The 27,711-nt window shown below is 37.0% G+C and overlaps 1 protein-coding gene across 13 annotated transcripts in view; it reads right to left on the reverse strand.

Annotated features, from left to right (window-relative positions):
* The window catches only part of PDE10A (phosphodiesterase 10A), a 684,633-nt gene that overhangs the window by 77,958 nt on the left and 578,964 nt on the right, over positions 1 to 27,711 (reverse strand). For 12 of the 13 annotated variants that reach the window (XM_078370444.1, XM_008995354.5, XM_035297766.3 and 9 more), the window contains 8 exons: positions 26,626 to 26,766; positions 24,681 to 24,836; positions 22,374 to 22,424; positions 21,147 to 21,205; positions 19,549 to 19,600; positions 8,672 to 8,814; positions 6,226 to 6,318; positions 3,426 to 3,612 (listed from right to left, as the gene is read on the reverse strand). In XM_078370444.1, coding sequence (XP_078226570.1) covers positions 3,426 to 3,612; positions 6,226 to 6,318; positions 8,672 to 8,814; positions 19,549 to 19,600; positions 21,147 to 21,205; positions 22,374 to 22,424; positions 24,681 to 24,836; positions 26,626 to 26,766 — 882 coding nt within the window. Of the gene's footprint in view, positions 1 to 3,425; positions 3,613 to 6,225; positions 6,319 to 8,671; positions 8,815 to 19,544; positions 19,601 to 21,146; positions 21,206 to 22,373; positions 22,425 to 24,680; positions 24,837 to 26,625; positions 26,767 to 27,711 lie in introns of all 13 variants that reach the window. The other variant, XM_078370439.1, reaches the window with a different exon arrangement.

Consider the following 27,711-nt stretch of genomic DNA (forward strand, 5'->3'; position numbering starts at 1 on the left):
TTCTCACTGGTTTCAAGGAACTTATTTATTTCTGCCTTAATTTATTTGCCCAGTAGGCATATAGGAGTAGGTTGCTTTCCATATAGTTGTGTAGTTTTGAGTGAGTTTTTAAATTCTGAGTTCTAATTTGATTGCACTGTGGTCTGAGAGACTCTGTTATGATTTCCATTCTTTTGCATTTGCTAAGGAGTGTTTTACTTAGAATGATGTGGTCAATTTGAGAAATGTGTGATGTGGTGCTGAGAATAATGTACATTCTGTTGATTTGGGGTGGAGAGTTCTGTAGCTGTCTATTAGGTCCACTTGGTCTAGAGCTGAGTTCAAGTCCTGAATATGCTTGTTAATTTTCTGTCTCATTGATCTGTCTAATATTACAGTGGGGTGTTAAAGTCTCCCACTATTATTATATGGGAATCTAATTCTCTTTGTAGATCTTTAAATACTTGCTTTATGAATTTGGGTGCTCCTATATTGGGTGCAAATATATTTAGGATAGTTAGCTCTTCTTGTTGCATTGATCCCTTTACCATTATGTAATGCCCTTCTTTGTGTTTTTTTGAATTTTGTTGGTTTAATGTCTGTTTTATCACATCACAGACTAGGATTGCAACCACTGCTTTTTTTTTTTCTTTCCATTTGCTTGGTAAATATTCCTCCATCCCTTTATTTTGAACCTATGTGTGTCTTTGCATGTGACATGGGTCCATGAGTCTACCAAATAGAGCACACTGATGGATCTTGACTCTTTATCAAATTTGCTAGTCTGTGTCTTTTAATTGAAGCTTCATTTAGCCCATTTGCCTTTAAGATTAATATTATTATGTGTGAATTGGATCCTGTCATTATGATGCTAGCTGGTTATTTTGCCCATTAGTTGATGTGGTTTTTCATAGTGTCAATGGTCTTTACAATTTGGTATGTTTTTCCAGTGGCTGGTACCAGTTTTCCTTTCCATATTTAGAGCTTCCTTCAGAAGCTCTTGTAAGACAGGCCTGGTGGTGACAAAATCTCTCAGCATTTGCTGGTCTGTAAAAGATTTTATTTCTCCTTCGCTTATGAAGCTTATTTTGGCCAGATATGAAATTCTGGGTTGAAAATTCTTTTCTTTAAGAATGCTGAATACTGGCCCCCACTCTCCTCTGGCTTTTAACAGGGTTACTGCAGAGAGATCTGCTATTAGTCTGATGGGCTTCCCTTTGTGGGTAACCTGACCTTTCTCTCTGGTTGCCCTTATCATTTTTTGCTCTTCTCAAGGAGTATCTTTGTGGTGTTCTCTGTATTTCCTGAATTTGAAGGTTGGCCTGTCTTACTAAGTTGGGGAAGTTCTCCTGGATAATATCCTGAAGAGTGTTTTCCAACTTGGTTCCATTCTCCCTGTCACTTTGAAGTATACCAATCAGACGTAGGTTTGTTCTTTTCACATAGTCCCACATTTTTTGGTGGCTTTGTTCATTCCTTTTCATTCCTTTTTCTCTAATCCTGTTTTCAAGTCTTATTTCATTAAGTTGATCTTCAATCTCTGGTATTCTGTCTTCCCTTGACTAATTCGGCTATTGATACTTGTGTAAGCTGCTTGAAGTTCTTGAACTGTGTTTTTCACCTCCATCAGGTCATTTATGTTCTTCTCTAAATGGGTTATTCTTGTTTGCAATTCCTCTAACCTTTCTTCAAGGTTCTTAGCTTCCTTGCATTGGGTTAGAATATGCTTCTTTAGCTCAGACGAGTTTGTTATGACCTACCTTTTGACAACTACTTCTGTCAATTCGTCAAACTCATTCTCTGTCCAGTTTTGTTCCATTTGTGGCAAGGAGTTGTGATCCTTTGGAGGAGAAGAGGTATTCTGGTTTTTGGAATTTTCAGCCTTTTTACACTGGTCTTTCCCCATCTTTGTGGATGTATATACCTTTGGTATTTGATGTTGGTGACCTTTAGATGGGGTTTTTGTGTGGATAATGCCCTTTTCGTTGATGTTGATGGTATTCCTTTCTGTTAATTAATAGGCCCTTCTGCTACAGGTCTGCTGGAGTTTGCTGGAGGTCCACTCCAGACCCTATCTGCCTCGGTATCAACAACAAAGGCTGCAGAACAGCAACCACTGCTGCCTGTTCCTTCCTCTGGAAGCTTTATCCCAGAGGGGGGTCTGCCAGATGCCACCTGGAGCGCTCCTATATGAGGTGTCTGTCAAACCTTGCTGGGAAGTTTCTCCCAGTCTGGAGGCACAGGGGTCAGCGACCCATTTGAGGAGGCAGTCTGTCTCTTAGCTGAGCCCTGGTGCTGTGCTGTTCTCTTGAGAGCCAGCAGGCGGAAATGTTTAAGTCTGCTGAAGCTGCACACACAGCCGCCCCTTCCCCCAGGCGCTCTGTCCCAGGGGATGGGATTTTGATCTAAAAGCCCCTGACTGAGGCTGCTGCCTTTCTTTCAGAGATACCCTGCCCAGAAACGAGGAATCTAGAGAGGCATTCTAGCATGGTGGTGGGCTCTGCCCAGTCCTAACTTTCCTGCATCTTTGTTTACACTGTGAGGGGAAAATTGCCTACTCAAGCCTCAGTGATGGCAGACGCCCCTCCCCACACCAAGCTCAAGTGTCTCAGATCAACTTCAGACTGCTGTGCTGGCAGTGAAAATTTCAGGCCAGTGGATCTTAGCTTCCTGGGCTCCATGGGGGTTAGATCTGCTGAGCTAGACAACTTGGCTCCCTGGCTTCGGCCCCCTTTTCAGGGGAGTGAGTGGTTCTGTCTCGCTGGTGTTCCAGGTGCCACTGGAGTATGGAAAAAAAACCTCCTGCATCTAGCTCAGTGTCTGCCCAAAGGGCTGCCCAGTTTTATGCTTGAAACCCTGGCCCTGGTGCTGTAGGTACCTGAGGGAATCTCCTGGTCTGTGGGTTGAGAAGATGGTGGGAAAAGCACAGCATGTAGGCTGGAATGCACTGTTCTTCACAGTACAATCCCTCACAGCTTCCCTTGGCTAGGGGAGGGAGTTCCCCTACCCTTGCACTTCCCATGTGAGGTGATGCCCCACCCTGCTTCGGTTTGCTCTCTGTGGGCTGCACCCCCTGTCTAACCAGTCCCAGTGAGATGAGCCAGATACCTCAGTTGGAAATGCAGAAATCACCTGCCTTCTGCATTGATCTCGCTGGGAGCTGCAGACCGGAGCTGTTCCTATTAGGCCATCTTGCCCCACCCCCCGACTTCATTTTTCTTCTTAACAAATTCTCATCTTGAAATAAATGCAAACTATTAGGAGATTGTTCTTCTTCCTTCCAGGACAATTTATGGCATTTTTAAAAACACGTACAATCACTCACTTTTCCTGGTTTGTAAAGGAAATATAAAATTTAAAAAAAAGTCCCCTTAAGCTGCTTTATGAAAAAGGTTTCAAATTAATATTGAGTAGAAAAGAAATGGTACTTAATAAATACTACTTACATTCGCACAGTGTAAGGCTAAAGCACAAAAGACGGCAAACATTTTAAAGTTGTTTTCATCTGTTTTAGAGAAGGCACTGCCGCTTATTTTGTTGACCATTTGCACGACACCTATCACGCTTCCTCGGCTGACGATGGGCATGCACAGGATGTTCCGCGTGGTGTAGCCTGTGTACAAGTCTACTTCTCTGTAGGGGGCGACAAAACCAAAAATAACCAAAAACAAACAAAGGCAGAAGTAACAAACGACACAGTCAATCATAAATCTCCCCTCAGTCTTTGCAATTTATATGCTTCTATTATATACGACTGTAATGGCACTTTTAGCTTCCAAATTCAGGGACAGTAACATTTCAAAGTGCTTTATTAAAACCTTTGCAAAAATATTCTAACCCATTTGTTCTTTTGTTTCCAACAGAGTTTTCTAGGGCAGTCTCTAAGTGGCTTTCAGCTTCTCATCTGAAATATCCAGCAGTCTGTTTACTAAGTAAACAGATTTAAAAAAGTGAATTCAGAGGAGAAATACAATTAAATTTGGTAAAATAACATGATCCTTTGAAGTTGGTCATGTTCATGAGAGACATCACTTGCTAAACCAACTTATAGAGTTTCTACTTTAAAAGCTTAGAGCAGTGGGCAGCAAATTGCACCCAGGGGCCAAATCAGCCCTCTCTTGTTTTATAAAGTTGTATTAGAACACAGTCACACCATTCATTCATAGATTGTCTGATTCTGCCATCACCATACAAGGCTGAGCTATGGACTTGTGACAAGGACCTTGGCGTCTGTAACGGCAAAAATACTCACCATTTGATCCTTAATAGAAAAAGTTTGCTGACTCCTATTATGATGAATCACAATATCTACTAAACACTGCTGTCAAACCACTGTAAATATTACTCTCAACAGTCACAGTATCAACCCTAAGGCTTTCCATTTCTAGAGGTTCATTAAAATCAAATTATATAAGTTAGATTTGCATACATTATGAAAGTTTTTTGAAAACAGGACAGGGTAAGTTCCATAGAAACAGTGATAGAGCTAATGGGTAGGTAGTTACATGTGAGTCTTCAGTGCCTGGCTTTTCTCATTTAGCATAATGGTTTTTGAGATTCATCCACGTTGTTGCATGTATTAGTGGTTAAGTCCTTTTTATTGCTGAGTTGTATCTCTATTGAATAGACATATCATATTTTGTTTATTCATTCACTAAATAAGGGACAGTATTATGTGTTAATAGGCGGTTTTTGGCAATTATGAATAATGCTGCTTTGAAGATCTGCATACAAGTCCTGTAGCACCATGTTTTCACTCTTCTTGTAGTAATATCTAGAAGTGGAGCTGATCAGTGGACTGTACAGTAAGTGTATGTTTAACTTTTCAAGAAACTGCAAACTTGTTTTCCCAAGCAGTTGTACCACAATATATTCCTACCAGCAACATATGAGGATACTCGTTTCTCCACATCCTGGCCAATGTTTTAAAGTCACAGCCATTCAAGCTGGTGTACAGTGAGGTCTCATGTCAATTACATTTATATTCCCCTCACTTCAAACATTTTTCTTGTGTTTAGTGATCAGTTGTATATCTCCTTTTGTGGGGCATCTGTTAAAATTATCTGCCCTTTTTATTACATTGGGTTATCTTCTCATTGTTATGTTGGAAGAGTTTTCATATATTAGATGTATTTTGTCAGATATATGTTTTACAGATATTTTCTCTGAATCAGTTGCTTGCATTTTCATTTTTTAATAGTCTGACTCATACATTTTTACATAAAGATTAGACATAAGGATATGCAAATATTTAAAAATTTTAAGTACTAAATGATGTCTTTGGATTTTTAGAAAACATAAGCTTTCAGTATACCCTTAATTTATTGACAGTATATATTACTAGAATATTGCTGTACTTTTATATGAGTTGTGTATATTTGACATCAATTGATCAAATACCTGAATAAACTGCCTATTGCTTATGTTGTCTTTGAAAGGAAACAACGTGTTGGAATTAACTAAACACTGCTGTCAAACTACTATAAATATTACTCTCTAACAGTCATAGCAGCAATCCTGAGACTTTCCATTTCTAGAGGTTTATTAAAATCAAATTATATAATTGGGTTTGCAGCTCTCCAAAGAAAGTCAAAACAAAACAAAAAATCTTTATAAGCTATCCTAATATCCATCTTTAATAACATCCAATAAAACATGCAGCTTCTTTAGTTACTTTGGGTCAGGTAAATTTTCCAGATCCTTTACGAAAATTATCTGTGATCTTAAAACAACAGCAACAAAACTGGCATTATTATACTCATCTTAATGATAAGGAAACTGAGGCTCAGAGGGATTAAGTAACTTATGCTAGGTCAGTTAAGAGCTAATACATGACAAAACCGTGACTCAAACCGTGACCTACTCATCTCAAAAGTGTGCATATTTCTTACTACGTGTTGTGGCCTTTGAGCACGTGATTTGATGGAGAATATGTTCATGACAAAATCATGACACTATAATACAAAAATCCCACAGTAGCTCTATATATTAAAACTTCTGCCTATCAGTTGTTTTTATAACATTCTAAACTCCTGTATCTAGATATCATTATACATCAGTGGATTAGAATCCATCATTTTATAAATATCTGAACATACTGGCTAGTGATAGCAGAGTTGGTTCAAGGAAGAAAACTTAGGAGGAAAGAACTGAATTGGGACATGGAGAACTCCACCTCCAGGGAAGAGGGAGCAGCTGAGTGGGACATTACAGAAGAAACCAATGGGGGCATCAGCAATTCCTTACCTGTTAAAGCGTGGGTCTGCATAGGCATCTGGAATGTTCAGGACTTCCCCTGTTCTTGCTACTTGGCCAGCAATTCCTTTCTCTATTGAAAATCTGCATATGTAAAAACAGAAGGACATGCTAATTAAAATATGGATGCTTTAGAATAATTTAAAATATTCCATTGTTATCTATATTTAATTAAAAGCATTGTTTTACTTAAATGCATGTATTAATTCTACATTTACATACTGCAAATCACCTTATAAAATATGTAAAAATAAAGCAGAAAAGCATTACAGAGTAATCACTCAAGAACCTTAAAATATTAATTCACAAATTGAGATCAAACAATCAACTAGTGTCCTCCTGCTCTGACCAATAATAATCCTTCCTGTTTGCAAAGTACCTTATAATTGACAAGATACTTAAACATAATTTTTTTTAGTGGATTCTCAATGAAGTGTGAACGAAGGCCTACATGGCTCCAGTAATTTGCCAACATTCATCAGATACCAGTGGCACAATGAAAACTAGAATGCTGGTCTCTACCACTGTGCTTTCTTTCACATATATTACCAAACTCACAGGTTACGCCTGAGCTTGAGATATTATACAGAACTGAATTTAATGGTGTTTGCAGTGTAAGTACTATACAGAAATAACACAATGTACGACTTCTAGCATTTTTACCTAATTTGTTAACATTTAAAACAATCAAAATACAAGCATTATCTGTTTTATATCTAATATCAGTAATTTTCCTTTGTACAAATAATTGCATACTTATATTTTTCTCATTACTATACTATCATTACACATGCACTCATTTCAAAATTTCCTTAATTAAGAAAGATGCCTATAAGTCACAATATCTACATTTTCCATAGTTCAAAAGTAATTTCCATATTACATTATCAACATTATAGGAAATAATCATTAATGAAATAAAGCTTCACCTCTGAGGACCATCAGAAACACTCAAAATATAATTCATACAAAAGAGAATCTACTTAAAACACCAAAGAGTGAACCAAACACTGCATAAAACTCATGGTTGCCTTTTTTCCTGGTTTTCTTGTGCTTTGAACAACATAGACATAATCAATCAGACTGCCACAAGCAAAGAGTAGCAGAATCCATTTCATGATTTATGCTTGTTTGTGCTGGTCTGAGAGTAGTCTGAACTATAACTTTTGTTCATGCTCTCTGCGGTTTGCTAACTATGGTCAGTGAAAGACCATAATTAAGAAGCAATCCTTATGTAAATGGCTGCCATTAAGCAGTCATCTGAGAGTTACAGCAAATCACACTCTCTTGTGTTTTTCTTATGCTTATAAATACAGGCTTTATTTTCAAAATTAAATCAATACCAGCAGTGTTAGGGAACACTCAAATCTTCAGCAAGAGAAATGGCTTATCTAAATGACTATATCCAGACTGCCACACTGAGATCTAGCAACAAGAACAACAGAATATCCAACAACAAATAGACAAAAAATGTTTAAAGCCCAAGTAGCAATACAGTGCCCATAAATCAGAGTTACATGAATATGGAATATACAGGAAGTGCTGAGAGGCAGAGAGTGGCAGGACCCCACGGAGGGGCACACGTTGAATTTCCTTGACATTAGTTTCCTTTTATGATAGACTGCCCAAATATATAGCAATCCTTAATTAAGAAGACACAGTGTTTTACTGAAATGTTGTCATTACCAGAGAACTTTATGGTGTTATACAGAAAAGCAGTTAAACAAGACACATAAAGCAAAAGAAATGCAAATGTCTAAAATGATTTTCTCAACTTTTGAATGTTAAGCTTGATTCTGAAACGTTTTGTCAGAGTGCTCCTTTTGTAGGTTTCCAGGTGTGATATGAGCGAGCCCCCATGCCTCCATCAGCAAAATAAACTCCATTCTGTTCATTTAAGTGACAATGGCTGCCACTTAAAAAAACAAAGACTTTAGTTTCAAGATGCAACACAAGTGTGCTACGTGATTGATTAAAACAAGTGGTCAGTTACAGAGTGTATTTAAGTCATCAAATATACCAGATCCATTTCTACTACTGACTGGACTGTCAGGACATAGGCTGGGAAGAGGTAGGGGCCAAATTGGATAAGCACACCTTTTCTCTGGGACATGGGAAAACCTGCAGATTCCAGGTGGAGTGTACCTTTACCTACCTGGGAGCACTAGAAAGTTTTTCCAACATGATTTCCAAAAGGACCGCCTCCGGAAGACGGCATTTCCAGGAGTGACGCTAAAGCTTCCTAGGCGCTGTTTCGCTGGCACTGACTGCAATGTCATTCCCAGAAGTACTACCTTCAGGAGGCGGGTCCTGGTGGGAATGATATCACAGTATGACAAGTATTGTCAGCATACCTGTGAATAGGCACAGAAAAATGGGTAACAGAACACCTGCACATCTATCATAAGAGGATAGGACATTCTACTTCTAGCTGTACCTTATCTCTTTGGTCTTCTTGAAGACAGGTTTTCCTTCCTTTTCCTCTCCAATATCAAAAAGGTCTGAATACAACTCCTTGTTCTTATGGTCTACCTGGAAAAGTGCACAACGATCGGCATTCACCAGGTTTTTTGCATATATCTAAAGACAAATGACAAAATAAGAGTAAGCCAAAGAGAAATTCAAAGAACTTACAGGTAAACTTCATCATAAAATAAATATTAATTTCAGCTGTCCTATAGTCCCACTGGATGGTATTAGCATTTTATGTAAATAAACATACAAGTATATGAATACAACATATATATGATATAAAAATCACTGTTATGTGTTAATACTAGCAGATACCAAGAGCATACACAGCTGATATGCATCCCTCCAGCACAGCAGTATGGATGCATATCAGCTGTGTATTCTGTTACCAACTGACACTTCCATTTGAGTTGTTAAGCAGCTGCTGGCTAAACTTCCCGAGAGGGCTCTTCCGCCATCCTAACTCCTCTTCCAGAGCCTTTCAGGCCTCCCCTGGTGCCTGGATCTGAGCCTCTGTCAGCACTATGATCATCACTCATTCTGATTAGCTGGTGTTTCTATCAGTTGTAAAAACTATGGAATGTAACCTCTAAGGAGATACATGGTTTTTATATTTGCATTAGCTGAATTTTATTTGATGTACTGTGTAATAAAAATCTGTACTGATTATTGTTTACTGTGTGTCAGACACATTTGTACAATTTATATGAATTGATTTGCCTGTTCCTCACAATAACAATGTTAACTCAGGAAAATTTTTATCCCCATTTTACATATTAGGAAAATTGAGGCACTGAGAAGTAACTTAACTTGCCCTATTATTACATGAATAGTAAATTGTAGATTCTGTATTTGACCTAATACTAGCTGTTCCCATGGCCTATGCTTTTACAACAAATATCTTTTCCATTTCTAAATGGAAAACCATGTATTCATTTCATCACTCATTTGTTCTTCCATTTCCTTCAACAAATATTTCTTCAATGCCTAACATATCCTACTGTCCTGAGCTGGTTGAGGCTACAACTGTGTCATGAATACAGTATTTACCTATATTGAGAATTCTGGTAACTTCAACTATCCAAGTCATAGCCCTGAAGTTCTTCCTTTGAGAAAAAAAATTCATCCTTAGAGTAAAACAGCCATCACAAAGGTACCTGTCTTCATCCCACTATAACATGTTGTGCTCACTGCTACTACAGAATTGTATTCATACACCCAGCAAATATTGGCTGTGCCCACTCCACAGGGACTGAGTATACTGCCAAGTACAAGTAACAGGGTTTCTAGGTTACTTCCCACCTCCTTAGCCTGTGAACTGTATCAACAGCAGAACCTGCTTCTCTTTTCCTACACTATTCCAAACGCCCAGAACAAGGGTGAATTACGGCCAGCTAAACTGTGTGGTCCAAACCCGGCCCCTACCTGTTAATGTAAATGACATTTTTATTGGGAAATAGCCATGTTCATTGATTTCTGTACTTTTTATGGCTGCTACACAGCAAAGCTGAGTAGCTGCAAGAGCGTATGGCCCACGAAGCTCAACAATTTACTACGTGGCCCTTTACAAAAACAGTTTGCCAACCCCTGGCTTAGAACATGTAAGATATCCATAACCCCAAACTCTCAATAAATATTAGAGGAAGAATGAATGACACACTGGCAGGCCAAGGGTGATGGTGCTAAGTCGTTGGCAAATACAGAAGAATCATTCATCTGTTTCACAAACAAATGAGATCTTAAATTATTAAGTAACAAGAATGATCCTTCATTATTCAAGATTAAATTATTTTCAGTGAAATTTGTATCTGTAGTGTTCAGGGTAATGTCAGTTGCTTAATAAATACTTTGGCATAAATGTGTTGATATTTGATTAAAATCTGGATCAAACGGACAGTGTTTCAGAAAATAAGCTCAGAAGGAGTTGAAAAACATAAATCAAACCAGAATCATAAAGATAATTCAAAAACTAACCAAGAATATTACCAAAAAAGGGACCAGCCTCAAATGGCTTCAAATATGCGTTCTTTAAAAATCTTCAACAAATTCCCATACAATTTCTACTGGCCTAAATCAGAAAAGAACAATTTTTTCCAGTTGTTTTTACAATGTATGCTGCGTCACTGACACTGAACACTAACAAAGAAACTATAAAAAAGAAAATCACAGATTTACTTTAGAAACAGAAGTTATAAATAAAAATCTTACCAAATCAAATTTAACAGTAAGCAAACAAATATAACAATATGAAAAACAGACTTTATTCTGAACCATCCAGTAGTATAAAGTCTATTACCATAATTCATAAGAGCAATAGGATGAAGAAGAAAAATCTGCAAGATTATCTTCATGGCTGTAAATAAAAGCATGTGATGAGCCTGCGTGTGGTGGCTCATGCCTGTAACCCCAGCACTTTGAGAGAACTGAAGTTGGCAGATCTCTTGAGCCCAGGAGTTTGAGCCCAGCCTGGGCAACATGGTGAGACCATGTCTCTACAAAAAAATACAAAAATTATTTGGGCATGGTGGCATGCATCTAAGTTGCAGCTACTCAGAAGGCTGAGGTGGGATGATTCCTTGAGCCCACAAGGCAGAGGCTGAAGTGAGCCATAACTGAGCCACCATACTCCAGCCTGGATAACAGAGCAAGAGCCCATCTCAAAAAGAAAACAAAACAAAAAGCATGTGATGCCACTCAGCAATCATTCATGATAAAAAGTTTAGTAAAGTGGAATAAAAGAATACACAGAAAACCTAATAATGTTTTCCTCAAAACAACAGTCCATATTATACCAAATAGTAAAATAACAGAATCACTACATTAAGATACTAACGTTAAGAAGACAAAGGTATTTAATCAGCATCATCAGCATGCCAATAGGCAAGAAATAGATATGTGAAGCGTACCTATTTGAAGAGATAAGTTTGTTTGAGGATAATGTTATTTCATATGTCGAAAAAAGAAGAAAATCAACTGAGAAACAATTATAGACAGTAAGAAGGCTTCTGTGGCCGGGCGCAGGGGTTCACACTGTAATCCCAGCGCTTTGGGAGGCCAAGGCCCTTGGATTGCTTGAGCTCAGAAATGTGAAATCAGCCTGGGCAACATGGCAAAATCCCGTCTCTACTAAAAACACGAAAATTAGCTGTGCATGGTGGCATGCACCTGTAGTCCCAGCTACTTTTTGGAAGGCTGAGGTGGGAGGATGGCTTGAGCCAGGGAGGCAGAGGTTATAATGAGCAGAGATTGTGCCACTGCACTCCAGCTAGGATGACAGAGCCAGACCCTGTCTAAAACAAAGAAAAATAGGCTTCTGTTTTAGGATGAGCATTTCCAAACATATGTTCACCTTTTCACTCTCCCCAGATATTAAGCATTAACTTTGAAATGACCCTCAGATGCTGAAAAGGAGTTAAAAATATCTAGATATATTTTAGAAATATTTATAAACTCCAAGCATCAGAAAGTCAATCTAAAAGCCACCCCTACTCCCCTACACACACACACACACACACACACACACACACACACACACAGGCATACACATAGGTTTACCTATAAGTGGAACAATATATATATTTTTTACACTTTAAGTTCTGGTGTACATGTGCAGGATTGTTACACAATTATACACATGCCAGGGTGATTTGCTGCATCTCCCCTGTCATCTACATTAGGTATTTCTCCTAATGTTATCCCTCCCCAATCCCCCTACCCCCTGCTATCCCTTCGCCAGCTCCCCCACCCTGCAACAGGCCCCAGTGTGTGATGCTCCCCTCCCTGTGTCCATGTGTTCTCATTGCTCAACTCCCGCCTATGAGTGAGAACATGCCGTATTTGGTTTTCTGTTCTTGTGTCCATTTGCTAAGAATGATGGTTTCCAGCTTCATGCATGTCCCTGCAAAGGACATGAACTCATACATTTTTGTGGCTGCAAAGTATTTCATGGTGTATATGTGCCACATTTTCTTTATCCAATCTATCATTGGTGGGCATTTGGGTTGGTTCCAAGTCCTTGCTACTGCAAACAGTGCCACAATGAGTATACGTGAGCACATGTCTTTATAACAGAACAATTTATAATCAGTATTCCTTGTAGCAACAATAGACTTAAAATTCAGTTAAAATATGTCTTCAAATTTCTAAGGAAAACTTATTTTAAGCCTAAATTTCTTTACCAAGTCAAACTAGCAGAAAGGCAAAATAAAGATATTTCAGAACTGTAAAGTACTCAGAAATGTACTATTTTGAACTATTTCAGAAAGGGAAATGGGCTCAAGCAAAAATAAAGAAATAGATAAATAAATTCAAGAACACATGGGAAGACACGGGGTCCAAGAAAAACTGAAGAGCAAAGAAATCATTAACACCGTACTGAAACTGTAACACTTGTTAGTAAATGAAATCTAAGAAATTATAGACCATAAAATTAATTTTAAAAACATGTAATATATAAAAATACTTATATATCTAAAACTTTGTAAGGGTAGTAGGTAAGAAAAGTAAAAAAAAATGAGGAAACAACTGTGCTTCATTTATTATCTTGTTGGTTAAGTGGGTGATATGGTATAAACACTGATCATTGATTGATCTAAGACTTCATTGTAAACATAAGATGACAGCTGTCAGGGCTATTGCTGTCATCATGTAAAGGGAAACTGCCTGAGAATAAGAACTCCTCAAAGTAAGCTGAACTGAGAAACAGAGAAAGACACACTCCTGAAAAGATGATCTGATCCCCCATGGCCACTAATCATATAAGCCTGAACATTCGTCGTCTTTTCAGCAGTCTGAGCCAGTAAATCCTCCCTTTTATTATCCCAACCTAATTTGAGTTAAGTAGTTGATGTTTTCAGATATGAAAGGAAATGTAAAGTACCTACAAACTTATAAAAATCTATTTGAAAGTCTAACTCATTGATTCCCACCCAGCAGCTGAGCCACCTGGCCCCAGGGCACCTGGAAGTAAGTGCAGGTATGTGTGTTGGTTATGAGTTCTCACAAGCCAGAGATGCTGCGTATCTGCAGTGCTCAGGACAGCACTGTGCCAGGGGAAACTGCTCTGCCCAAAAGTCAGCACTGCCCCACTGAGAGGCAGTGACCTAGATGAACTGATCACCTGGGAATTTAAGAATTACCCAGATTTGCTTGTCTGGAAATAATAAATCTTCTGTATTATGAAAAAGTTCCTCTAAAAAGTCTAGCCATGTTTCCTCTAATCTAGGGTTATCTTTTCAAAACACAAATCTGATGTTGCATCTCTAGTTTACAAGCCTTAATTCAAAACTCCCTCCAAGCTTCTGAGTGACTTGGCCCTTCTCGGGCCTTTCTACGCAGGAGCACACTGTCCCCCATCCCCTAAAGTACACCCTCTTCCCTCTTTGCCTGTGTAACTTCCACACATCCACTAGACCAAGGTCACAGGATCGGAACGCTTGCCATGGCCTCCCCAGCTACGTTAGATCCCACGAACTTTCAGAGCACTGTTCTGCTCCTTCGCAGGCCTGGCTCTGGCTGCAGTTTCACATTTCTGTTGACATTTGGCTCATGTCTGTCTCCAACAGAATACAAGCTCAATGAGGACAGAGACTGTGAAGGGTTTTGCTCATCATTTGATAACTCCAGCTACTAAGTATTACAGGAATATGACAGATTCCCAAGAAACATTATAGCAGAAAAGGGTGAATGAAAACTTGAAGGATCCAATGTCATGGAAGAAACTGTAAAGAAAATCAGAGTTCTCCTTCTAAGACCCTAATGTGTTTTATTTATATCAAACATTAAGGGAACAAATAATACATATATAATTTAAACCACTTCAGTGCGTAGAAAAGCATGGAATGTTTCTTAGCTAATTTTCTAAGTGTAGCATAACCCAATACCAATACTACCCAAGGAGAAACAAAAAGAACCATTGAGCAATCTGATATACGAAAATAGATGCAAAACTTGGAAATAAATATTAACGACCAATTCAGGAATAAAGAAAACATTACTCTTAAATAGCCTTTATATCAAAAACGTTAAGAGTCATTCAACACTGAGTAACAGTATAATTGTCTACTCTAACCATTTTTAAATAGCTTACAAAAATGTGATAATATCCAACACCAAAATCAGATGCAAACTCACAGAAAATTAGGAATAGAAGGAAATGTTTTAAAATTGATAAATTATATCTGCTGTGGACTCACGACAAATATATTTAACAATGAAATGTGAGAGGTACATACATCAAGGAAACTAAATATGTCCTCTTTTTGATATCTGTTGCTTCCATTCAACAGTGTTCGTTAGGTTCTAGCTAATACATTAACAAACAAATAAGTATTATAAAAACTGGAAAAAAAGAACCAATAGAACCACTACTATTGTGAATTATAAATCACTGTTTATCTTGAAAACTAAACATTATAAACTGGAACAATAAGTTAACTATGGGGGACCCATGCTCAATACATTCAGTCAAGAGAGATTTTTTTAAAATTATACTTTAAGTTCTGGGGTACATGTGCAGATCTTGCAGGATTGTTGCATAGGTACATACATGCCATGGTGGTTTGCTGTCTCCATTCCCCCATCACCTACATCAGGCATTTCTCACAACATCATCCCTCTCCAACCTCCCCACCCCCAGCTGTCCCTCCCCTAGTTCCCGACTGTCAACATACCCCTGTGTGTGATGTTCCTCTCTCTGTGCCCATGTGTTCTCATTGTCCAACACCCACTTATGACTAAGAATATGCAGTGTTTGGTTTTCTGCTCTTGCATCAGTTCGCTGAGAATCGTTTGCAGATTCATCCACATCCCTAAAAAGGACATGAACTCATCCTTTTTTATGTCTGCATAGTATTCCATGGTGTATATATGCCACATTTTCTTTGTCTGGTCTATCATTAATGGGCATTTGGGGTGGTTCCAGGTCTCTGCTATTGTAAACAGTGCTGCAATGAATATATGTGTGCATGTGTCTTTATAATAGAATGATTTATAATTCTTTGGGTATATACCCAGTAATGGAATTGCTGGGTCAAATGGAATTTCTATTTCTAGATCCTTAAGAAATCATCACACTGTCTTCCACAATGGTTGAACTAATTAACGCTCCCACCAACAGTGTAAAAGTGTTCCTATTTCTCCACATCCTCTTCAGCATCTGTTGTCTCCAGATTTTTTAATGATCGCCATTCTAACTGGCGTGAGATGGTATCTCGATGTGTTTTTGATTTATAACTCTCTAATGACCAGTGATGATGAGCATTTTTTCATATGTTTGTTGGCCTCATAAACATCTTCTTTTGAAAAGTGTCTGTTCATATCTTTTGCCCACTTTTGAATGGAGAGTTATTTTAAAAAAACTAGAAATAAGAAACTGCCTTTGGATAGGAAGATGCCATATGCTGAAGATCTCAATTCAAGTTTTCTATAAATTTAAAGCAATTCCAATATAAACTATACACCATAATGAACGGAAAATCATCACAGGAATGCAAGGGTAGTTTAACATCCAACATTCAATGGATGTAATAGACACTATCAATAGAATTAAAAATAAAAACCATATGATGATCTACACTGATGCACAAAAATTATTTGACAAAATGTAGCACATTTGCATGATAAAAACACTTTAAAAACTAGGAACAAAAGGGAATTTCCTCAACCTGATAAAGGCCATCTATGAAATACCCACAAATAGCATTATACTTAACGGCAAAAGACTAAATGTTTCTCCCTTGATATCAGGAACAAGATAAGAATGTCCACACTTAGACTTCTTTTCAGTATTGTGCTGTAGGTTCCCGCCAGGGCAGTCATGCCAGAAAAAGAAATAAAACGCATCTGGGTTGGAAAGTAGGGAGTAAAATTATCTCTGATTATAGAAGACAGGATCATATATATGTGTGTGTGTGTGTGTGTGTGTGTGTGTGTGTGTATGTGTGTGTATACATGTGTGTGTATGCATATGCATATGTGTATATATATATCTATATATATATGTGTGTATGTGTAATTCACTAAGAAACTATTGGAACTAATATATGAGTTCATCAAGCTTGCAGGATACATAATCAATGTATAAAAACCAATGCTGTTTCTACATATTTGCAGTATAAATCAAAAATTAAAATTAAGAAAACAAAGTCCATTTATAATAGCATTAAAAATATACTTAGTAATAAATGGCCAAAATGAAAGCAATACTTATTCTCAAAAATCATAAAACATTGTTGAAAAAAATTAAGATCTAGATAAATGGAAAAATGTTCATATATTAGAAGACTTAATTGTCTTCCAGTTGTTAAGATGGCAATAATTTCAAATTCCTGTACAGATTCAACATAATTCCTATAAACATCCCACCTGATTTCTTTGTAGAAATTGACTTGCTACTTCTAAAATTTAAATGTATTTGTTAGGTACCCAGAAGAGCTAAAAGAATCTTGAAAAGTTGGGGAACTCACACTTCCTAATTTCAAAACTTACTATAAAACCACAGTAATCAACGAAGTGTACTGGCATTACCAAAGACATACAGAGCAACAGAAGAGCACTGAGAATTCAGATACAGAACCATATTTTACGTTCAACTGATGTGCTGGGAAAAAACTTAATCGCTGCATGAAAAGGAATGAAACTGGACCTTTGCCAAACAGCATATACAAAAACTAACTCAAAACAGATAAAAGATCTAAATAGAAGAGTTAAAAATCCATAAAACTCTTAGACAAAAGTATCTAAGTAAATTCCTATGGTCTCTGATTTGGCTCAGATATAAAACAAAAAGCATAAAGAGCAAAAGAAAAAAAAATAGCTAAATTGGATTTCATCAAAATTAAAATCATTTGTACCTCAAAAAAATATCAAGAAAGTGAAAAGACAACCTATCAAAATGGGAGAAAATATTAGCAAAGCAATTATCAGACAAAGTTACATCTAGAATATATGAAGAACTCTTAACAAGTTAATAATAAAAATACAAACAATTCCATTAAAACATGGTCAATGGCTCTAAATAGATATCTCTCCTAAGACAATATACACATGGCCAATAAGCACATGAAAAGATGCTCTGCATCATTAGTCACTAGAGAAATACTAATCAACACACTAAGCTAGCAGTTTATACCCACTATAATGAAAAAGTCAGATAATAACAAGTGTTGGTGAAGATGTGGAGAAATCAGAACTCTTGTACACAGCTGTTGGGAATGAAAAGTGGTGCAACTGCCATGGAAAGTTTGGCAGTTCCTCAAAAAGTTAAACGTAGAACTACTACATTACCCAGCAATTCCACTCCTAAGAATATACCCTGAACATTGGAAAACAGGCATTCAAACAAAAACTTGTAGAGGAGTGTTCACAGCAGCACTATTTACAAGAGCTAAAATGTGGAAACAACTCAAATGTCTACCAGCAGATAAATGGCTTTTTAAAATGTGGAATATATATCCATAAAATGGAATATTACTTGGTCATAAAAAGAAATGAGGAACTGACATATGCATAATACGTATGAACTTTGAAAATATTATGCTAGGTGAAAGAAGCCAGGCATTAAAGGCCACATATTGTGTGATTCTTTTTGTATAAAACACCCAGAATTTGTAAACCCATGGAGAAAGAAAGCAGACAATGGTTGCTTAGGGCTGGTGAGGCAAGGGGAAATAGAGGAATAAGGAAGTGATAGCTAAAAGGGTATCAAGTTACTTTATGAAGTAATGAAAGTGTTCTAAAATTGACTGATAATAGTTGCACATATCCATGAATATACTAAAAACCACTGAACACTTTAAATGTATGAACTGTATAGTATGTAAATTACATTTCAATAGAGCTGTTTTTAAAAATATTAATAATACAAGGAACAATCAATAATTGCTTCTTGTACCCCTATTATAAGCTCAGTGACAGTCTACATTATAACTTTATATTTTTCTTAAAGCTATTCATTGCTTTATAAATTCCTTCAGTTGTTTCATAATAAAAGTTATTTAAATGTATAATTATTCTATTTTTATCTAAATAAAACCATAGAAATAATTTATCACATAACGAGTGTGCTGAAGTTAAGAACTTGTGTTTTTCTCTAATTACCCTTAGTAAACTTTCTGTCTCTACAAGACACTGCACATAGCACACTTCATACTTGTCTTTTATTACGTCAAATAAAAAATCTATCAGTATGCATCATAAAATCTCTAGATGAGAGCACTCCTTACTGCAGAGGAGTACTGTATTTTGAGATGGACCAGAAAAATGAGGAGAAGAAATAATATCTATTAAAGTACTTAATAGGGCACAAATAGTACCAAGAAAGCCTGGGCATCCATGACATACACCCACACATTTTGACAACTAGAGTCACTTCTGAATGAAGTCTCACTAGAGACCTAAGAGAGTAGCATAGGGAAATATGCCTGTAACTCGATACCATTCACCTTTTGGCTCACAAATGCCTGAGAACATCTAGGAGATAAGAACAATTAAGACGAGAACTAAGTAGAATGAACTTGGAGATCAGTAAATAGAATCAGTTGAGAATTCCTAACATATCCCATATATAAGAGGTGATTTGAAGAACATAAAAAGAAACCAATGTCTTTTCTAAGTACAGCTCTCCATTAATAAAGAAAAGTTCGGAGATTTTTAAAAATGTTACTCAAACTACTCCCCCAAAGTGAACAAAAGTGACAAAGAGATCAAGGTGAATTCCTAAGCACCACATTTGCATAATACTTAAAAATGCCTGTGGAGCAGTAAGTTTAAATGTTCTGTCACATATTAGCACCATGTGTCTAAGGGTTAAATAAAATCATATTCAGAACAAAAACAACCTACCATTATGTGTTCAAGTAGAGAATCTATTGCAACTATGTTATCAAAATATGTTCTGAAAAAAAAGAAAAATAAATCCTGTAAGCAACTTTATTAGATCACACTACATATTAAACTTTAAATACATTTCCTGATTTTGTCTATATTCAAATAAAAACCATAAAGATATATAAAAAATATTTTTAAAATCAGTACGGTAATATTATTTTAAAAAGACAAATAAAACTTTATCATTGACCTTAGCATGAGAATTCTAATTCCAGAGAATGCAATCAGTATTTATTTTACTGATAGATATCAGTGTAGAGAGAAAGTTTATTGCATTTAAAACATATGCAGAAATAAAATTGCATCCACCATATTTAATATTTTCATTAATAACTCTGATCTAAAATAAAACTATTTAAATGTGCTAAATCTCAATAGTTAAATATAAATTATCACTGAAAAACTGGAGAAAGTTAATATTTAGTTTAAGTGTACTAAGAAAGTAACATAAATCATTTGAGCAGAAATGTCAGATTACAAGTAATGTTATGGATCTAGTGACTTTATATGAATATACATTCATTATTACGAACAGCAAGTAAATGTTTCAGAGACAAATAGTACATATACTAAAATGTAAACCTGAAAAAAGAAAAATCAATATGCCTGTAACATACAGAAAACGTAAAGAAGAACTCTTAAGACAGACTCTAAAGTCTAGGTAACGCTTTACCTAGTTGGCTGAGGTAACCAAGGGGAGCTTTCTCAGTCCTATACTTCTTTAATTGTATTATTTCAAAAAAATGCTTGAAACATAAACTAGTAACTTCAAACTAATTGATGAGGATCAACAGTAATTACTGACGAGTCAATTGTTAAGTGCATATACAGTGATATGAGACATAACGTGCCATAGTCACTGCTGGGGGCCACAGCGGGACAAAGTACAATACTCCTTTAGTAAGCTTGTAGGACATGACCCTGAAGTTGCCACATCCTGGGGCATATTTTAGATTTCAGTGATTAATTATACGGGTCAAATATATAGAAGATGTCCCCTGTCATAAATAAAACCAATAAAAACCTGTGATCTGATAAATGCCTATTATATAAGTACTTCCATTACCAGTCAAAGAGTTTTTCTAGGTCAAACCAGGGAAATGGAACATTTTCTCAGAAATGCTAACTGAGATACTATATATGGAACATTTAAATAATAATATTAATAATGTTTAATTTACTGACATTGTTAGACAAACCAAATAGGACTTTTTGTGGAAAAAAGAGTCCTACTGTAGCCATTACTCTCCTGCAAAAATAGAAATATTTAGCGTCTTTAACATGTTCTAAGAGAGTCTATTTAGACAATAAATATCAAACTGAAAATTAAGATCATCACATGTGTATCTGCAACCCTTCACTTTAGAGTGAACGTAAATGGGAATACGACTCTACAGTCCATAATATGATCATCCACACTTCCCAGACTACCTGTAAAGACGGGTCTTCAGTTATCAGCTGCAATAGACCCTAGCATATTTCTGCCACGGGCTGCACTTAATTTAAACCACTGATCACTAAGAACTACCACGTAACCAGAAATCAACACTTACTTTGATACATCGAGTAGAAAATCATTCAATTCAGTCTGTTTGGCAAGGCCTCTGCATACCTGCCATGTAAAACAAAAGCTACAATTATAAAAGAATTCTCCTTATTCAAAAATTAAACTTCCAGAAGACTGTTTACTTTATTTATTGAAAGAAGGCCTAACACAATCACTGCCTTATAATGTAATAATGATACCAACAACCGTTACTATTTACTGAATACTTAAATGTGCTAAACGTTGTTCTAAGTACTTTATATTCATTGCCTCAGTCACCACAAAACACCACAGGTCTGGAATTTGTATTTCACACTGGAGGCATAGGGATGTGAAGAACATCCTGAGGCTGCAGACCTAATAAGGGGCAGAAGCAGCACTCAGGTCCAGGTAGTCTACTCAAGTCCCTCTTTACAACTGCTTTACACTGTCCTTTTAAAAACGGTAGTGGAGCACATATTCCACCTGTACTTGGTACTTTTCTACTCCTTTATCCTACAGCTTGGAATTCCTTCCTTGCATACAGTTCCTCCCTTATCAACCTCAGTTTGCTGAAACAGAAGTAGAAAAATAAAACCACCACCAAAAATTGGAAAGAGAGAGGGAGAAAATGCAAACCAAGGTCATATTGCTACTGCGTTCTCGAACTTTAAAGTCTAACCACCTGTAAAACTCTAAGTAGTTGGTGATTTTTAAATAATACCTTCAAGAGAACCAGATATCTTAAAGTTAGAATGTTTCACAGACTACTTAAGAAAAATTTAATTTAGGAAATAGACTCATAAATATATCAGTGCAACTCCAGTAAGAGATTGCTCCTAGGTTTTCAGTAGAAAATACTATAGCAGGACATACGCCATTTATTGCATAAATTGTGTATGTGTGTATTTTATAGATAGATATATATGCATCTGAATACACACACATATAATTGCAAAATAAGGTGGGATTAAGCAGATATAAATGGTTAAATTAAAATTTCTAGAAACAATGGAATATTCTAACATCCCAAAATAAGGCTTTAGGTAACTTAACGTCTACTTCAGTCTTCAATGCTACAGTTTATTATTTTTTTAATTTTTTAATATACATTTTATTGCGTTTTAGGTTTTGGGGTACATGTGAAGAACATGCAAGATTTTTGCATAGGTACATACGTGGCAAACCACAATGCTACACTTTGAAAAACTCTTCTCTCTTAGGAAGCCCCTGCAAAAACATTCCAAAGACTCACCTGCACCTGATGTATTGCTACTGAAGCCCAGGCAAGGTTCGCTGTTGCAACCTAAAAAAATTAGAAACACATACCTATAAATAACAATACATTATAATATATAACAAGCTTTTATCAGTCATCTCAACAAAGGACTGTGGCATACATGCATAGGAAGAATTTTCTGAGATCACTGAGTTTTGAACATTTTGCCAAACACAAAGCACCAGTTATTTACAAGGTTTTTCTTTTATATTTTCCTCTTCTTTTTAATTGACTTTAATGTTCTCTTGTTCATCTTAATTTGGGTAAAATGGAAAACAAACTGATTTTTATGAGAGCTATAGCCCAATGATTTAAACATAATCATTATTTTTCAGCTCAACAAAAATACTATCAAAAAGAAATCTAATGACCACTTTAAATGAAATATTTTTAAAATGTAAAAATCATATATATACACACATACATAGGTATGTACATGCACACTAGCTAATGAGTTGCTCAAAATTACTAGCTATTCTACTTCTCTTATTATTCATTCATTCAGCCAATATTCATGAGGCCTATTATGTACCAGGCACTATTCTAGGGGCTGGAGATACTGTAGTAAAGAACAGAAATGGAGTAGCTTTCTTTGTACTTCAGGGAGAAAGACAAGAAAGAAAATAAGTGTAGCCCATAATATAGTAGATGGAGACAGGTGCCACAGAGAAAAAGCAGCAGGAAGAGAGAAAGACATACTGGATAGGAGCCATTCAAAAGTACTTGAAGCGTTCAGGGAGGGCCTTGTAGAAAAGGCAACATTTGAAGAAATTCCCGAAAGATGTGGCCATGACGATGATAAGTGGAGAGAAAAAAAATCCAAAGGACTGCCAGCCTTGCCCAGGGACCCAGCATGGCTGGTGAGTGAGAGTCAGCTGGAGTAGGTCAGCCTTGCCCAAGGACCCAGTGTGTCTGGAGTGAGTGAGGGACAGCTGGAGTAGGTCAGCCTTGCCCAGGGACCCAGCGTGGCTGAAGTGAGTGAGGGACAGCTGGAGTAGGTCAGCTTTGCCCAAGGACCCAGTGTGTCTGGAGTGAGTGAGGGACAGCTGGAGTAGGTCAGCCTTGCCCAGGGACCCAGCGTGGCTGAAGTGAGTGAGGGACAGCTGGAGTAGGTCAGCCTTGCCCAGGGACCCAGTGTGTCTGGAGTGAGTGAGGGACAGCTGGAGTAGGTCAGCCTTGCCCAGGGACCCAGCGTGGCTGAAGTGAGTGAGGGACAGCTGGAGTAGGTCAGCCTTGCCCAGGGACCCAGCGTGGCTGAAGTGAGTGAGGGACAGCTGGAGTAGGTCAGCCTTGCCCAGGGACCCAGTGTGGCTGAAGTGAGTGAGGGACAGCTGGAGTAGGTCAGCCTTGCCCAGGGACCCAGTGTGGCTGAAGTGAGTGAGGGACAGCTGGAGTAGCAGGGGATGCGGTCATTCAGGCAAGTGGACAGGAATTAGGTCACTGAAGGGAATTGGTTCATATTGGATGTGATAAATATTTTAATATTTGGTTTTAGTATTAATGAGCCAATTCAGTGAATAGTGAATGGAACTCATGGTTTTCTAAATGTATTTGACACTAGAAACTTTTTTTCAGGACACGAGCTAAGAAAAAGACATTTTAAAGAAGACTTAACCAGAGGGTGAAAATTCTCCAAAGTCATTCTACTACTTTCTATGACTAAGAGTATGGCATACCTTTTATCGTTATAATGGATTGTTTTTTGTTTGTTTTGTGTGTGTGTGTATGTGTGTGTGTGTGTGTGTTTTCTTGTTTTTTTTTTTTTGAGACAGAGTCTCGCTCTGTCGCCCAGACTAAAGTGCAGTTGTGTGATCTCAGCTCACTATAACCTCTGCCTCCTGGGTTCCAGCAATTCTCTGGCCTCAGCCTCCCAAGCACCTGGGACTAACAGGCATGTGCCTCCATGCGCAGCTAATTTTTGCATTTTTAGTAGAGATGGGGTTTCCGCATGTTGGTCAGGATGGTCCCGATCTCTTGACCTCATGGTCTGCCCACCTCAGCTCCCGAAGTGTTGTGATTACAGGCATAAGCCGCCGCACCCAACCTGGATTCTTATCCTTAACTTAACAGAAGGACCATATTCCTAATGTAACCAGTTTCCTCTCTAAACAGAAACAGGTTTTTAAATCACCATTATTAGTATCAAAACACTGTTAAGCAAACTGTGATTTTAAATATTCATTCACATATTTTCAGTTTAGTATTACTTAGCAATACTAACAAGCACCTTCAATGAGCTAGGTAGGACTACAAATTCTAACAAGCAGCATTTAAAGGCCTCACCTCCTGGTGACTAAGACAGAAGGCTTCTTTGCCCCAGTGCCGATACAGCTCAAGAATACCAATCAAGTCACCAATTGCAGTGACAATTGGTAAGCAAAGAACAGACTGGATGCGAGTCCCTGATTCCAGTCCAGTACCTCGTGGAAATCGTTCATCCTGAAAAACAAAAAGAGAAAAAGATACAAATTCAGTGAAATGATCATTAAGTTATAATTCCTATTTCTATCAGAAATTGCCAGGATACTTGTAATCAATAATAAGCAGTACTTTTCAAAGAAAAACCAAATGATGAGAGCCACCATAAATCTTATGTAAGAAAATGCTTACATTTTCATGGAACTTGTGCCCAGACCCTGCTTTAATATTTCTTTATCCCTATGAAGTATAAATGTAATGAATGAATGACTGTTAATTCCATATGATAATAAAAATAATCATAAATGCTGACATTTATTCATCATCTTCTGTGTGCCAGAACAGTCTTAGGGTGTTTACAGGTACAACGCCACAGAGAAAATTACTCCAAATGTAAATACTATGTGAAGAAAATTATATATAAGCTTTTTTCTATTTTTAAGCCTAGAATAACACAAGTGTGAGTTAATAACAGTTGTTCTAATTGAATCTCAAAGACCCACATTAACTATTCAAATCACCTAATAATGATCAATTATTTATCATAAGAAATAAAATTGGTTCACTGATTTAAATAATTTTCTAGCTTAGCAAATTTACTCAAAAGAAGTACAGGGAAATTGAATAAATTAGTATCAAAAGTACCAATTCTACTTATTCAATTTCTACTGTCTGTAGGAAGCTATCAGGCATGAATTAGAACTTCATGACATAGTATAACTCTGTATTTGTAATTTACAGATCTTTTGAAAGCTTACATACACAACAGAACATTTTCAAAGGAGAACTTATATATTATGGAGCCTTCCTTCTCTTCTTTTCTCCCTTCCTTCCTTCTTTTTCTTCTCTCCTTCCATATCTTCCTTCCTTCCTCTAGCTACCCAATTTATTCAAGGTCATACATATAATGGTGGAAAAAACAAAATTAAAACCCGGGTTTCATGACTCCTATTATCACTTAGAGCAATTTTTTGCACCTATGTACTTGTTTGCCTTGTTACCTTTAAAGTCTAGACTCCATGTAGTAAAATTTCATTAAAATGTCCACATGTACTGTGGAAGACTAGACTGAGGGCTCCGCTTTGTCTTGTTTCTCTGTATCTATGTCCTTTGTTAGTGATCAGTACTGATTCTTGGCCTGTCCATGTGATTTGCTTTGGCTAATGGGAGGGCAGTGAATCTGATGGAAGCAGAGGCTTGAAAACTCTCTTGTATGTTCCCACTACTTCTCTCGGACTCCTACTACCATCACAAAAACATGCAGCATGGCTTTACTGGAATTGGGTGAGAGACACATGGAAAGCAGAGGCCATAAGAGGCCAGCCAGCACCTAACTGGTGGCCAGCTGACCTCAGACGCTTGGGCAAGCACAACAGACAGCAGTCCAGATCAGCAGAATGACCCCGTCCTTAGATTCCTAAGAGACAACATGTGGCTACTGTATGATACCACTAAAATCTGAGGTAGTTTGTCGTATAGCAATAGCTAACTCATTCATACCCATCCTAGCAAAATATGCAACATACAACAGTAATCATTTAGTTTATTTTATATAAATATAGACAGTATTTTTATATTTAACTGAACTGGCATGTGTTGAAATAAGAACCATTCAAATCTAGTTCTTAGTGGGTAAAAGGAATTTTCTGAGTACAAACCATTAACTTTCACATTAATATATTGATCTCTAACCAGCTTTAATGCTTTTTAAAATGAAACGATTTAAGTTAAAACATCAAAATGATATGCCATCTTTCTTAATTAAATACTTTAGGTTAAAAATATTGCAAAGAGTCAAAAAGCCACTTACCCCAAGGATGTCTTCTACTAGCAGTGTTTTCCTGGACTTGGCCACATAAGCAGAGATGGTGGTGCCCTGGGTGATGGGCCCAGCAGGGATGAGGCGGGGTTTTCCTTCCTTTATCCCAGGTGGTGTGAATATGCACAGGCTCTAGGGAGAACAAAAGATGTTTTACAGACTTTCCTGTACATGTGCATGGTACAAAAAGACACATGCTAATCTCACTCAATAGTCATAGTAAATCTGTGAGCCAATTAAAATAAGAGTCATAAAATGAGGAAAGGTGCTTTGCCGTGATCAAACCAGATTATCGAAAGTGAAACTATCTCATATTTCCAGTTCACAAAAAACACAGCACAGAAACATTCTTCCAATAGCTCCTATGTTGATACATAGAAAATAGTGAAATGAGAAAAAAATGCATCCTGTCATTGAGATCAGGATTCTATCAGACCACAAAGGCTCTAACCTCCCTATAGACTTGACGCGTGTTACCTGAAGATAGAATCAGTACCCGTAAGTCAAGTCATTCAGTTATATTTTTCATTTTCATTAGAAATCTTCCCTTCTTAGAACCTTCTCTTTATAAGACTCACTCACATTGCTTCAATTGGCTAGTTTATAAAACTGCAGATTCAGAATACTCTAGATGAAAACTTTGCTCTTCTCTGAGCACAAATCTTGACAAGTCTGAGTGATCTTTCCTTTTCAAATCACTGGTGAGAGGGCAAAGTCCTGAAACTATTTTTTTTTAAACAGTAGAAGCAGTTATTTGGATGAAATCCAAACAAATTTTTAAATTATTTTCTACTAAATAAGAATTGCTACTTAAATCATGTAGAAATTGGGGGCAATATTTTGATATAATTGTATTATGACTATCTACAAAATTTTAAAATATTAAGATTTGGGTCAATTTCCCACAGACCTCACATTATTTTTATGCTATGTTGGATTATTATAACAAAGGATGAAGACAATTTGAAGTACTAAGCACCAGGTAGCCCTCTTAACCTAAGCGCCTTTCTATAATACTTGTTATTACTAAGGTAGTTCTAAGGATGAGACAGATACATTATTTAAGCTTTGTAAAAT

This window comes from Callithrix jacchus, chromosome 4, assembly GCF_049354715.1.
Source record: "Callithrix jacchus isolate 240 chromosome 4, calJac240_pri, whole genome shotgun sequence".
In the NCBI taxonomy this organism is placed as follows: domain Eukaryota; kingdom Metazoa; phylum Chordata; class Mammalia; order Primates; family Cebidae; genus Callithrix; species Callithrix jacchus.